Genomic DNA, 13,838 nt, shown 5'->3' with positions numbered 1-13,838 from the left:
CTGTAATTTATGAACAGAGCCCCTTATAATGTGGTTTTGAAGGCACAGTATTCCCAAAAAGGGATAACCGAAAGTCAGAGTCTTGATACAAACTCATCATTCTACTAATAGGAGAAAGACCAACTAAATGTCTAATTAGGTTCTAAATAACTAAATGGTAGGACTTTACTGCAAAAGAGTTTATTAGTCCCCAGGGTTAAAAATCAGCTTACTAAAACACCTCCATCCTTATAGAGAAAAAGGTGTTTTTACCTAGTGCAATGATTGAATCTTTCTCACCAAAAGAACTGAAGCTTGTCCTCTGAGTTTTGGACACAGCAATGACAAAGATAATTTCTATTCTTATGGGGAAGAAACAGCATTTCTGTTCAAGATTCCTAAGCAGAAGGTGGTGGTTGAGGCTGAATAAATGGAAGCAGCCAGAATGGCCAGCTTAAACACAACTGAAGGGAAGCAGGAGAGACTGGACACAAGATTCACAAGCCACAGGTGGTAATGTCTAGTCACGAACAGACCCAAGAGAAAGCAGGACCTAAGATAAGACAGGCTCAGCACAGGAGAGACAGGAAAATATAGAAGCCATCAGTGGCCCCGCAATATCAAAAAACTGAGTTACTTATTCATTCATTCATCTGTGGGACTCATACATATGCCAAGGCCACATGGATGAAAGATTCCTATATATAGCCATTTTTCCCACTGATCATGAGAATTATTTGTGTGAAAGCGTACCCTGGATTTAGGAGTGAAATCATTCTATCACCACTTTTCTTTGTTTTTTTTTATTAAATGTTTTTGCTTTGAACCTGTTGTGTCCTCTGGCTTACTAGTAAAAATAAATACCCTTGGGAGAGGAAGCTTATGAGCTGTGTTTTTGAGTGGCTGAAGATTGACTAAGTATCATGAATCTGTAATATCTTTTGGGGGAATGGAAAATGTGAGGAGGGTTCCCCAAATGAACTGCATAAGAAAATGCAATTTCCCAGTTTACACCTAAAATTCTCCTGTCTTTCAAACATGTATACTGTTGTTTGGAAGTTTTCTGAGAATTTTTACTTCTGGAAACAAGAGGATATGGGACAGATTTCTTCTATTCTCCTTGGCAATCCTTTCTCTTTTTTTACTTATAGGTCATATAGGTGATCTATTGGGTTAACTGGAAATCTTTGGGTACACAAATAATTGAAAATTCACCTACACTTCTTTTCTAAGTATTCTATAATAGGAGCTAGATGGCAGCTAGGAACCCTCAGCCTGTGAGGTGAAGGGCAGAGTCCAATGCAAGGACTAGAGAAATGGCTGCCCTTTTCCCTTGTCAGTCAAGATCCAGCTCAGGATTGATCCAAGGACTGAGGAATTTCTCTGCATATGCATGGAAGAGGTAAGAAGGCATTCTCAGGTAATATAGCATCTTCAGAAGAAAAGAGAAAGAAACTTCAAGGAGTGACAGTGAAGAAGAAATGGAAGTTTCTGTAGCCACATTTAGGTTAGGGGGCAGACGCACAGGGTATCTAACCCACATAAATGCTCCAGTCTCTAAATGCCAAACATTAAAAATAATTTTAACACTACTCCTTGATGATACCCATCATTATTATCAAAAAAGTGTTTATTAAGGATGAATTTATAGATAAGCAAAAGAGAAAGGATCTCCAGAATTAGGCTTTTGTGCTAAAAAATGTACTAACTACAATTCTATAAAGAAGATACCACAAAATGACAAGAAATATTCTAGCTCTTTAAAATTTTTCCTCAGGAAATCTGAAATATTTAAGTTAAACCCCAAGTCCACAAAGCCTCAGGCTTTCTTATTTTCACTGGAAGACATATACATGCATGTTCTGACCCCCAGTCAGATTCTGTTATTCAGTCATCTATGACCACTGTTACTGGTTTAACATGTTGAGGCAAATGCAAAATGTTATCAAGTGTCAAAGGAGGTTGGGGAAGAAAGTCTGGTGGGGACAACTAGTCTAGGTACTACAATTACATGCATTTTAGAAATCTATTGAAACTATAAGGTGACTAGCAAAAGGAAAATAACAGTGTGAGTAGAGATTTTGAAAGCTGAAGTCACCTGGAACTTACGCTGCAAATTTTTGGAGAGCTTCTTTACGTTGCTCTGCCCATCCTCGCCATTCTCGATCAATAAATACTGGGACAGGATGTGAGGAGTTCAAATACATGAAGTATCTTGGATAATTCTGCAGGTTACTAAACATATTTCTAAACCTGGGAACTTTTTTCTAATAGAAGTAAAACAGGAAAAAATGGAGGAAGTAATATGATCAAATTTTTTAAACATTTTAACCACTACTCACAGTACTTCATTAACCCTCATAAACACTCAACAAGTAGACAACTGTCTTGTTCCAATTAATTGTGTCATTACAATACAAAGTCTGGGGAAGATCTGGCAGTCATTCAATTTATATGATCAATGTACACGGTCAACAAGATAATTCAGGTCTGATTCAGGCCTTTAAAATTGCCTGAATAAATGAGGGAAATGAAATGGCCTACCACTTGGTTTCTCATCACAGTAGCCTGGATATTAGCCTGTGCATGGTCCTTTGCACTTGACACTATAAACAATGGATCTGCAACAAGAACATAAGCAGAAGAATAAGAACATAGCAAATCTATTCATGAGCTAAGGAAAAAATGTCAAAACAGCATAATTTCTCAGTTAGAGAACGAAATAGAAAACCTACAAGAATGCCCGATACTAAAGCAGGTCAAATCCTTATTATTCAATAATCAAAAAACAGCTACATACAAATTTGTAATCCAAAAGCAGCTTTAAAAAGTTAATGAAAATGGAAAACTTATAACATGTTCCCAACTTTCCCTCCTTTAACATCAAAAACCCTACACACATGCACAAACTAAGTTGCATCTCTTTGGAGGTTATATAGCCTAGGAAGTGCCAAGTATCCAAGAAGAGCCATGGATGTTCACTCTGCCCATGTGCAAATAAAAGAGTAATGAATAATTTTTTCTCAGAAGATCAGGGTAAGGTATAAGCCTAATCCTTATATTTAATTCAGAAATTTTTATGAATGCTCATTTTGTGTTCAGGAACAATCAAAAAACATTTATTAAGCGCCTACTATATGTCAGGCAAGGTATTAAGTGCTGGGGATACAAAAGGAGGCAAAACACACAGTCTCTACCCTCAAGGGCTTACAATCTAACAGAAAAGACATTTGACAAATACATAAAAAGTAAGCTATATTCAGGATAAGTGAGATATAATTAACAGGGAATTAGCTAGACTTGAGAGATCTTGGAGAAGACTTCCAGTAAAAGATTATATTTTAGCTGGAATTTAAAGGAACCCAAGTCAGCAGTTGGAACAGAGAAAATGTTAGAGCAATGGGAAGCAGACACAGAGAATACCTAGAGCTCAGAAAGAGAGATTGGGTATAATATTTAAAGTAGATTAATCCTTCACATCTGTAGGAAAAGTTTTTAGGATTAATAATAGCTTATATTTATATATCACCTTATGTTTACAAAGCATGATTTCTATCATGAAATCACTACAAATTCAATCATTCACAAGACAACCAAGAATTTTAAAGTCTCTGAGCAATTGAAATGTCATAAAACTAAGCAATAATAAAGCTCATTAATCTTATTCATAGGAAAACTCATCAAGTTTTCACAGAGAACCTACTCTTATTATTATTTGCACATTGCAAAAAAAAAAAATCTGGTTTATCAGATTATACTAGCAAATTAGAAAAATCAAATTAAGGGAAAAGTGTAGTAAGTGAAATCTGACTAGAAACTGGTACTGAATCAGTAAGGAAAAGTGACAGCTTTGCAAGAGGAGAAAGAAAAAACAACGATGAAAAACAGATATAAGAACCCAAAAAGTATAGCCACATTAGGACCATTAGGTGTGGGGGGAATAACCTTATATTTAACAACCAGAGTGTATTTCGGTTATAACTCAGTCAAGTAAGATTATATTGCATTCCTCATTTGCTGTTACAGAGAGAGAAGTATATAAACCTAATTTTAGAAAGCTTTCCATCAAAGCTTAGATAGAACATTAAGTAGGTACTTGATAAATGCTTATGGACTGACTTATTTTTGGTAAGTTCTCCATGTGTAAAATAACTCACATTTTGATACTGAACATGTATTTTGTACATTTTGCTGCTGCTGCAGTTCCCATTTAAGTGGGGGTAATATCATTTAAGTAGTCTCCATCTTCACACACACACACACACACACACACACACACACACACACACACACACACAAAACCTTGAAAGGCCAAGTCTTCTTCAGAGTTCACTGACTTGACTGGTCAATATTATTTTTTAAAAAGCTTTTATTCCAAAACATTACATGAAATGATTAAAAAACAACAACAAAAACATGCCAATGTTGAATGAACCAATCTAATACTTCTATAGCAGTTAGCAGCACTAGAATAGTCTAGTGAAGAAGTTCAAGACAGATCACTGAATTAAATAGTGCCTGCCCTTAAAAGGCATTGATCTGAAGTTAACCAAACCTCTGGAGATTGAGTAGGGTGGTTGAGATAACTGCAAGCAAGAATCCTAGCATAGGATCATCTGAGAGATCACCAAAAGCCCAAATGCAATAAAAACCACTTTACCCCATGACATTAGTGATTATCTGATAGATCTGTTAGGATACATCCTTATTATATTACTATAACCTAACCTCTTATTAACAAATATACAATGCTACCTAAGTGATATCATGTGAGCATCACCAATGTATAAGTACATTATATACACCCATATGTATAGATGAGTAACACAGCAAAAGCAAAGAAAGAACAGCTTATGCATTCAATGATATCCATGCAATTAAAAGTGAACTGGGGAAGGTACTCAAAATGTTAGGTAGACCCTCTGTGAAAGATCCATAGAAGAACATGAACTTAATTGTACAAGATCGGAAGACATGAAATTGTCTTAATGTGCATCAGTGAAGAGAATATTGAGAAAATAAAATTGATTTTGTTTCCATTTTTTGTAATTGATTCTATTCTGTATCACCAATGACATTTTGTATACTACCTAAATCATATTTCTTTGTCTTTAAATTCAGAAGTTCAATATATTTTAACATATTTAACATGTATTGGATTACCCACCATTGAGGAGAGGGGGTGAGAGGAAGGAGGGGAAAATTTGGAACACAAGGTTTTGCAAGGGTCATTGTTGAAAAATTACCCATGTACAGGTTTTGCATATAAAAAGCTTTATTTTAAAAATTTCATTAAGTTCATAGATTCAGAAGCTCAGCCATTATCTCAAAGCTAAGGTTTCTCACAAATCACCTTTATTCAAAGAAATATGTTATCTCTATATATCTTACTGCCCATGCACAGGGAAACTTGATATCTCAGTAACAAGTCTTACAACATACAGACATCAGAAAGTCTGTTATCTCTATTCCACTAACAAACCTGTAGGTTACAAGATGGGATCCACAAATGAATTAGTATTCCTTAATAACAAAAAGTGGTTCCTGATTTCTAGCCAATCATGATGTCCCCACATCTAAAATGCTACCAAATGACATTTTCTTTAGACTTTGTAACCAATCATAGCTTGTTTCCTGCCAGAGAAATTCTATCTATGAAGTCCCTCTGCTTCCCAGAAAAACAAAAAAACAAACTATAAAATCCACCCACTTTCAAGATCACCAAGAGCCCCGACCCCATTATAAAAGTAGCTACTTTTGGAGTCCACGTTTGCAGAAGTCTTAAACATGGCATCCTTATGTTGGTCATGCCAAGGGTTTCTGCCCACTGGACCTAATCCGGTGCCCTTTTATCTCTACCCTCAACTTTACTAACTAAACTTCCAAATCCCTACAATAAACCCTTTTTATCAATCTAGGTTTTCAGGTCTGCGCCGTCACACAACTATCTTTGTGTATTCTCATCAATAACAATATCAATGAAATATTAATTAATCAAGTGTGTTCATGTCTATTTGTGTGTGTATTCTTTTCTTTTTCCCCCCCCTGAGGCTGGGGTTAAGTGACTTCCCCCCCAAAAAAAATCCCACAAGAAAAAAAAGTATGCTTCAATCGATATTCAGACACAATTAATTCTTTCTCTGAGTGTGGATAACATTTTTCATCATAAGTCCTTCATAGTAGTCTTGAATCCTTGTATTGCTGAGAATAGCAAAGTCATTCATAACTAATCATTCCACAAATTTGAAATTACTATGTTCACAGTACATTTCATTTTGCTTAAGCTCATGAAGGACTTTCCAGGTTTTTCTAATAATATTCTATTCAACATTTCTTATAGAACAATAATATTCCTTCATAATTCCAATAACAATTTATTCAGTCATTCCCCAAATGACGGGCATCCTTTCAATTTCCAATTCTTTGCCCTGAGATAAAAGCTGTTATAAATATATCATAAATATTATACATATAGGTTCTTTTCCTTATGTTTTTAACTCTTTTGAGATTCATACCCAGTAGTAGTATTCTTAGGTCAAATGATATGTATTCAAATCATCTCTTTTAAAAATTAAGTATCTTGAGTTTTTTTCAATTGTTCTTCAAATTACATTTTATAAAATCCTTCATCATCTTGATCACACTCCTCTGTATTCAGATCAATCTGTTAATACTCCATGATCATATTACTACTAGATGTGATCTGACCAAAGAGAAAGTAAAGTAGATTGGAGATCTCTGCCTTCAGACAGCTTGTATCCAAATAACATCTTGTAGTATGAGTTTGAAAATTATTATTAATTTATTTTATTTATTTTATTTTTTTTTTGCTGAGGCAATTGGAGTTAAGTGACTTGCCCAGGGTCATACAGCTAGGAAGTGTTAAGTGTCTGAGACCAGATTTGAACTCAGGTCCTCTCCTTCAGGGCTGGTTCTCTATCCATTGCACCACCTAGCTGCCCCAATTTTTTCTTATAGAATGTATTTTTCATATCTACTAAGAAAGGGATATATTGGATTCAATTCTCAGTAACAAATGGAAATTAGTGCAGGACGAAATCCACAGTCAAATTCTAGTGAGAAAGAAATAAAAGAAAAAACTGACAAACCCAATTTTATGTGATCATTCAACTTAAGGCAAAGAAATTATAAAATTTTGGCTTTATTTTTAAAAATTAAAAGGACTAAAGTAATAAGATATTGTAACATTCTTTTGAGAACACTAGGAAAATATGTCAGATCAAAAAAGACTAAATGTTTGAACAACTACATAACCTAATAGTTATTAGGTATCTACATATAAAATATGTATAAAAGGTCCACCAATCCCTTCCTCCAGGAATTTGGAATCCATTTACAAATACAAAATATGTAAAAATGAAAAAATAACTTTAATACAAGGCAGCATCTAATAAGTGCCTAATAAGTAGTTCACACCACCAAATTAGTGACAAAGGAATGTGAAGAAATCTAATTGCAGTGACCACATGCATGGAAATATTACATAGGGGCATTTTTGTGGATGGAGAAAAAAATGTAAATTTAAAAAGTAGAATAATTGTTAAGAAAAGTAGGAAACTATAGCAAATCAAGTGATAATAAAATGCTACCTAAGCAAAAACAAAGACAAAAAACTGAGAAACATCTTACAATACTCTCAATAATGAAAGGTGGGTTGTGTCAGTTAGTAATGCAATAAGAAGATTAATGATTACTGTACAAAGCATTTAAAAGAATAAGAAATAAAGAGAAAAAGAGTCAACTGTATTGAATGAATTCAAATTGAATCCTGAAATTCTAGAGATGTCACTAAGTTCTTCTGGGTTGTAAAATAGTGATCAGAATAAATTGCAGGAAAAGCTCCCAACTATATGAAAGTAAAAAAAAAAGAGGAAGTCAAGCATCAACGTGGGATATATACAAGAAAGCATTGGTAATATTAGCAACTCTGCCCTTTCTACAATTAAGAAGAATGTTATCTCTAAGCTTCTGGCTCTCTTTCAGACTTCAAGGAGGCAGTATAGTGAAATTAGTGCTGTTAAAGAGTTAGAAGACCTGGAAATGGACATTCAACTCTGCCAACTATTAATTATATATCTTCAACAAGTCACTTAATACTCCTTAATGTCAGTTGCCTAATTGGCAAAATGGCAATATTATATGCTCTTAATTTACAGGGCTGTATTGAGGGAAAAGACTTTGTAAATCTTTAAGCCTGCCTATGCATATGCAGCAACCCAAAGACAATAAGGGGCCTAAGAATGTGGTGAGAAAGAGATTACAGGAGACCCCTATACTGGCACCGGTACAAAACAGGGCACTGTTTTGCCGATCTATTGGCCTAATACAATTCCAGGTCACATTCTCGTTCAGAGAGGGAGCACTTGTCTCACAAGTGTGGTCCCTTCCTGGATAAAGATCAGAGGGCAGACTAGGATATTAGTGACCATACTCCTTAGATAACACCTGCTTAAAGGCACAAAAAGTTACAGATCCCCAGATCTAGCTGTAAAAATGGCACCAGCTCAAAAAAGCCTGAAATGTGGAACAATTCCCCCACTACCAAGTGAATAATGCCCAACTTTAACAAAGTCCGAAGTCAAGAAATAAGTTTGGAAAATGAGAAACAATAAAAAGTATTTGAATAAAGGTGATAAGATCAAGACACAATATAAGAAGACATAAATGTGAAAAACAAACAAACAAACCTACAAGCAAAGTCTCAAAGAAAGAAATTTGCAAAGTGGACATAAGCTCAACAGAAATTCTTGGAAAAGAGAGAGGGAGAGAGGGAGGGAAGGAAGGAGGGAAGGAAGGAGGGAAGGAGGGAGGAATTGAGAGAGAAAGAGAGAGAGAGAGAGAGAGAGAGAGAGAGAGAAGAAGAAGAAGAAGAAGAAGAAGAAGAAGAAGAAGAAGAAGAAGAAGAAGAAGAAGAAGAAGAAGAAGAAGAAGAAGAAGAAGAAGAAGAAGAAGAAGAAGAAGAAGAAGAAGAAGAATAAGAAGAAGAAGAAGAAGAAGAAGAAGAAGAAGAAGAAGAAGAAGAAGAAGAAGAAGAAGAAGAAGAAGAAGAAGAAGAAGAAGAAGAAATAAAAATGGTAGAGGAAAAATCAGGGAAAAATTAACAAGCAGCAAAGTGGCACAATGGATAGGGCACTGGCCCTGAAGTCAGGAGAAGTCCTGAGTTCAAATGTGAACCAACACTTAACTTATGACTCTAAGCAAATTAACCAAATTTTGAAAGCCTCCAAAAGAAAAAGAAAAGAGAATAAAGGAAGAAAATTATGGTAAAAGCTTGGTAAGAAACATAACCAAAACTGAAGAAAATAAATAAAAATAGACCTAATTAAAAGGTATTCAGAGAAATTGCATTTTTTCTAAAAGACACTATAGACAATGAAGTAATATCAATACAAACATATGCATCATATAGCATAATAGTCAAATTCTTGAATAAAAAGTTAAATGAATTATTAGAGTAAATAGGTATCAAACTAAACTAATCATGATTTTTGATAAAGCAAAAGCAAAAATACATATAATTAAAAGACATTCAGGGAAATGATACTTTTTAAAAAGGCACTATAGATACTGAAGTAATATTAATATAAACATATGCACCAAATGGCATTATATTCAAATTCTTGAAGAAAAAGTTAAATGAGTTACAAGAGTAAGTTACCCCTCAGAGATCTAATCAAAAACTAAATTTTAAAAGAATAAATAAGGAATATAAATAAAATTTTTAAAAAGTTAGTTATAATAGATCTCTGGAAAATAGTGAGTGGGAATAGAAAGGAGTATGCCTCTTCTCAACGTACATAATAGCACCTTTGCAAAAATTGACCATATATTAGGAACTATAAACCTCACAAAAATACAGAAAAGCAGAAACACTAAATGCATCCTTTTCAGACCATAATGTAATTAAAATTACATTTTTAAAAGGGCACTAGAAGAATAGATTTTTTTTTTTTAATCATGAGAAACTAATTATACCCAAAAGAATGAATGGGTTGAAAAATAACTCATAGAAGGGACAGCTAGTTGGTGAAGTAGATAGAGTGCTGGCCCTGAAGTCAGGAACATCTGAATTCAAATCCAGCCTCAGATATTAGCTATGTGACCCTGGACAAGTCATTTAATCCCAATTACCTCAGCAAAAAATAAAAATCATAGAAAGAATAATTTCTTTTAAAATAATGAATATATGAGATAACAAAGCAAAATTTGTGGAATGCATCCAAAGCAGTCCATTGGAAAATTTAATATTTCTAAACATTTACTTCATTAAAAGAGATAAATAGAACATTTCAGGATTTTAATTGGGTGCCAAATTAAGAATCCTCGATTAAATATCAAATTTAAAATCTTGAATATTGAAGAAAAAATAAAATTGAAAGTTTAAAAAAAAACATTGAACAAAGAAATAGACAAAGTACTAGTTTTATGGGGGAAACAATAAAGTAAATAACCATTGTCTAAGTTGATTTTTTAAAAAACCATCAAATAACCAATATCAAAAGTTAAAATAGTGGATGCATAACCAATGAAAATGAAATTAAAGCAATTTCTAAGAGCACTTTTGTCCAACTACATGCCAATAAAATCTACAAATCTAAATAAAATAGATGAATATTCACATAAATATAAAGAGCCCAGATTAACAGAACAGGAAATACTTAAATAATCCTATCTTGGGGGCAGCTAGGTGGCGCAGTGGATAGAGCACCAATCCTGAATTCTGGAGGACCCTAGTAACCCCCAGCCTCAGGGGGAAAAAAAAAATCCTATCTTTAAAAAAAAGAAAAAGAAAAAGAAAAGAAATTTAATAAGCCATAAATGAACTCCCTTAAAGGGGGAAGAAAAAAAAATGGATTTATTTATTTTGAGGCTGGGGTTAAGTGACTTGCCCAGGGTCACACAGCTAGGAAGTGTTAAGTGTCTGAGACCAGATTTGAACTAGGGTCCTCCTGAATTCAGGGCTGATGCTCTATCCACTGCGCCACCTAACTGCCCACTAAATGGATTTATAACAAATTCTACCATACACTTAAAAAACAATTAATTCCAATATTATATAATGTATTTGGAAAAATAGGTGAAGAAGGAGTCCTAGAAAATTTCTTCTAGAAAACAAATAAAAGAATTTTGATACCTAAACAAAGGAGAGTTAAAATAGAAAAAGGAAACTATAGACCAATTTCCCTAATGAATATTGATGAAAAAAATTAAAATACTAGCAAAGATAATATAACAATATATCAAATAAGTAATATGCTATGACCAAGTTGGATTTATACTAAGAATACAAAATGTAGTTCAAAATTAGGAAAACTATAAGCATAATTAACCATATCAATAACAAAACCTGACAAAAATTATATGATTATATCAACAAAATATAATATCCATTCCTATTAAAAACACTAGAAAACACAGGAATCATTTCTTAAAATGATAACTAGTATTTATTTAAAACCAAGACCAAATATTATCTATGATGTGGATAAGCTAGAAGCCTTTCTAAATAAGATCAGGGGTGAAGCAAGGATATCTATTATTCTTATTATTGTTCAAGATTGTGTTAGAAATGCTAACTATACTAATAAGACAAGAAAAAGATATTGAAGAAATATGCATAGGCAATAAGTAAACAAAATTATAACTTTTGCACATGATATTATAGTATACTTAGAAAACCTTATAGAGAGTGTGCTAAAAAAAAAAAAAAAAAAAAAAAAAAACTTAAGCAAAATTACAGGATACGAAATAAACCCACACAAATCATTAACATTTCTGTATATTATCAACAAAACCCAGCAGAGTGTGACAGAAAGAGAAATTCTATTTAAAATAAATGAAGACGTATGAAATACCAGGAACTATACTTGCCAAGACACATGTACAAACTATATGAACTCAATTACAAAATATAAAACACCAAAGATATATAAAGACAGATTTAAACAATTGGAGGAATATTCATTTCTCATGGATTGGTCAAACCTATATAATAAAAATAACAATACTACTTAAACAGATAATTATTTAATCCAGTGTCATACCAATCAAGCTACCAGAAATTATTTTTAAAAATTAAAAAATATAATAAAACTCAACTTTAGGAATAAAAGGTCAAAAATTATCAAGAAAATCAAAGGGAGGGGGCAGGGGAGGAAATAAAGGAAGGCAGCCTAGAAATACCAAATATCAAACAATGTTAAAAAGTGCTAATCATTAAAACAGTCTGGTACTGGGTTAAGAAATAGAGAAGTTGATCAATGGAATAGATTTGGTAAAATAAACATAAGCAAATGACCACAGTAATGTAATGTTTGATAATCCTAAAGATTCAAGGTTACTGGGGCAAGAACTCAATATTTGACAAAAATTGTTGAGAAAAATAGAAAGCAGTCCAGCAGAAATGAGATATAAACCATTATCTTACATTTGTCAACCCCTGAAAAATTCTGGACCCTTACATGCCCTAACTGGCCCCCAAGATCACTTTCACAGCAGTTTCTAACCTCTCCTCTTCTAGGGCAAAAATAGTTTAAAGGACATTTTAGTGAGCATGTAATCCCTCAACACTTTTAACATGCTCTTGCTACATCCCAACTATACATTCTCCTGTTGTTTACCATGCCTATTCTCTATTAGAATCTCCTTCTTCCCTTTCTATCTAAGCATCCTTGTCTAAATAAGGCAGTGTATTGTTCAGAATTGAAGCTTTTTGACCCTGTATAAATGTCTTACTTTATTTACTGATCATCTAGTTGTTTTGAGTTTTCCAGGTTGACATTTAGGGTGTCAGAAATGGGATTTAAAGGAGAACATCCACGGATAGCTTCTGGCCTCAGTCCTATGAGTTTGGTACCAATGTGGACCACTGTGTTAAGTTCCCTCTCCGATTTCTGAACTCCTGCCTTGCTAGAGTTCTCCAAGCAGAAATGGTAACTAATCATTAAAATTTGCTCCTGAGTAATTAGGTCTGTCATCGGTTGCCACTTATACAGTCACAGCTACAGATAACTGCAGCAATGTAAGGGGATAACAAAAGTGAGGACCTCCATCAAAATTCCCAGTAGAATGTGTTCTTTCTTTAGTGTCTAAAGAATTTTAAATAAAAATTTGAATCTAAATTACTTCCCTTGGGGCAGCTAGATGGCCAGCGGATAGAGTACAGGTCCTGGAGTAAAGAGGACCTGAATTCAAATTCAACCTCAGACTCTTAACACTTTACTAGCTGTGAAATCCTGGGCAAGTCACTTAACCCCAAATGCCTCACAATGAAAAATTAATTAAATTAGCCCTACTCCATAAAAATGTTAAATGAGATTAGAACTGATTTATATTTCTTATTATGTGCTTCTAGGTGACATTAATTATGTGCATCAGCAGAAAGCCTAAAAGGATGGAGTTTTAAAACAGTTGACAGTTTAGCAGGGATTAACCCTTATAAGAAGAAAGACTTTGCCAATAAACACTTCTGTCTCTCTCTTGTCTTATTACCCATAATAAAAAGTCAAACTAGTCTTTTTTTTCCCTGAAGAATAAGAGTAAAGAGAAAAATTTTTCTTGGGGGAAAAAAGGGGTCTCTTTATGTCTTTTAACTATGGCCATGATAGAAAGCAAGAAACACAGATGAAGGGGAGGTGAAGGAATATTTTTCTCAATTTACAGAAATTTACAACAAACTAATTTGAGACTAAATTTATGACTGAAATTCTATTTGGCTTAAACATTTTTATAAATGCTGAAATACTGCTAGTTTTGAGTAAATAGTCTTTAATTTTTTTTTTTTAATTTTAAGAGCACCTACCACCCTCCAATCCCAAGAAGACAGATTTATTTTGCCA

At 33.5% G+C, this 13,838-nt stretch overlaps 1 protein-coding gene across 6 annotated transcripts in view; it reads right to left on the bottom strand.

The window, feature by feature from the left end:
- CFAP91 (cilia and flagella associated protein 91) overlaps window positions 1-13,838 on the bottom strand; it is a 116,768-nt gene that overhangs the window by 90,028 nt on the left and 12,902 nt on the right. For 3 of the 6 annotated variants that reach the window (XM_074301325.1, XM_074301322.1, XM_074301324.1), the window contains exons 2-3: window positions 2,524-2,600; window positions 2,089-2,246 (exon numbers count right to left, since the gene is read on the bottom strand). The exons of 1 other annotated variant lie outside the window; for it this stretch is intronic. In XM_074301325.1, coding sequence (XP_074157426.1) covers window positions 2,089-2,246; window positions 2,524-2,600 — 235 coding nt within the window. Of the gene's footprint in view, window positions 1-2,077; window positions 2,247-2,523; window positions 2,601-13,838 lie in introns of those variants that run through there. 2 more of the 6 variants (XM_074301326.1, XM_074301328.1) reach the window with 2 other exon arrangements.

Source organism: Sminthopsis crassicaudata, chromosome 3, assembly GCF_048593235.1.
Source record: "Sminthopsis crassicaudata isolate SCR6 chromosome 3, ASM4859323v1, whole genome shotgun sequence".
In the NCBI taxonomy this organism is placed as follows: Eukaryota; Metazoa; Chordata; class Mammalia; order Dasyuromorphia; family Dasyuridae; genus Sminthopsis; species Sminthopsis crassicaudata.
The sequence above is the reverse complement of the archived record's forward strand: the minus strand, read 5'-3'. Positions and strand labels throughout refer to the sequence as shown.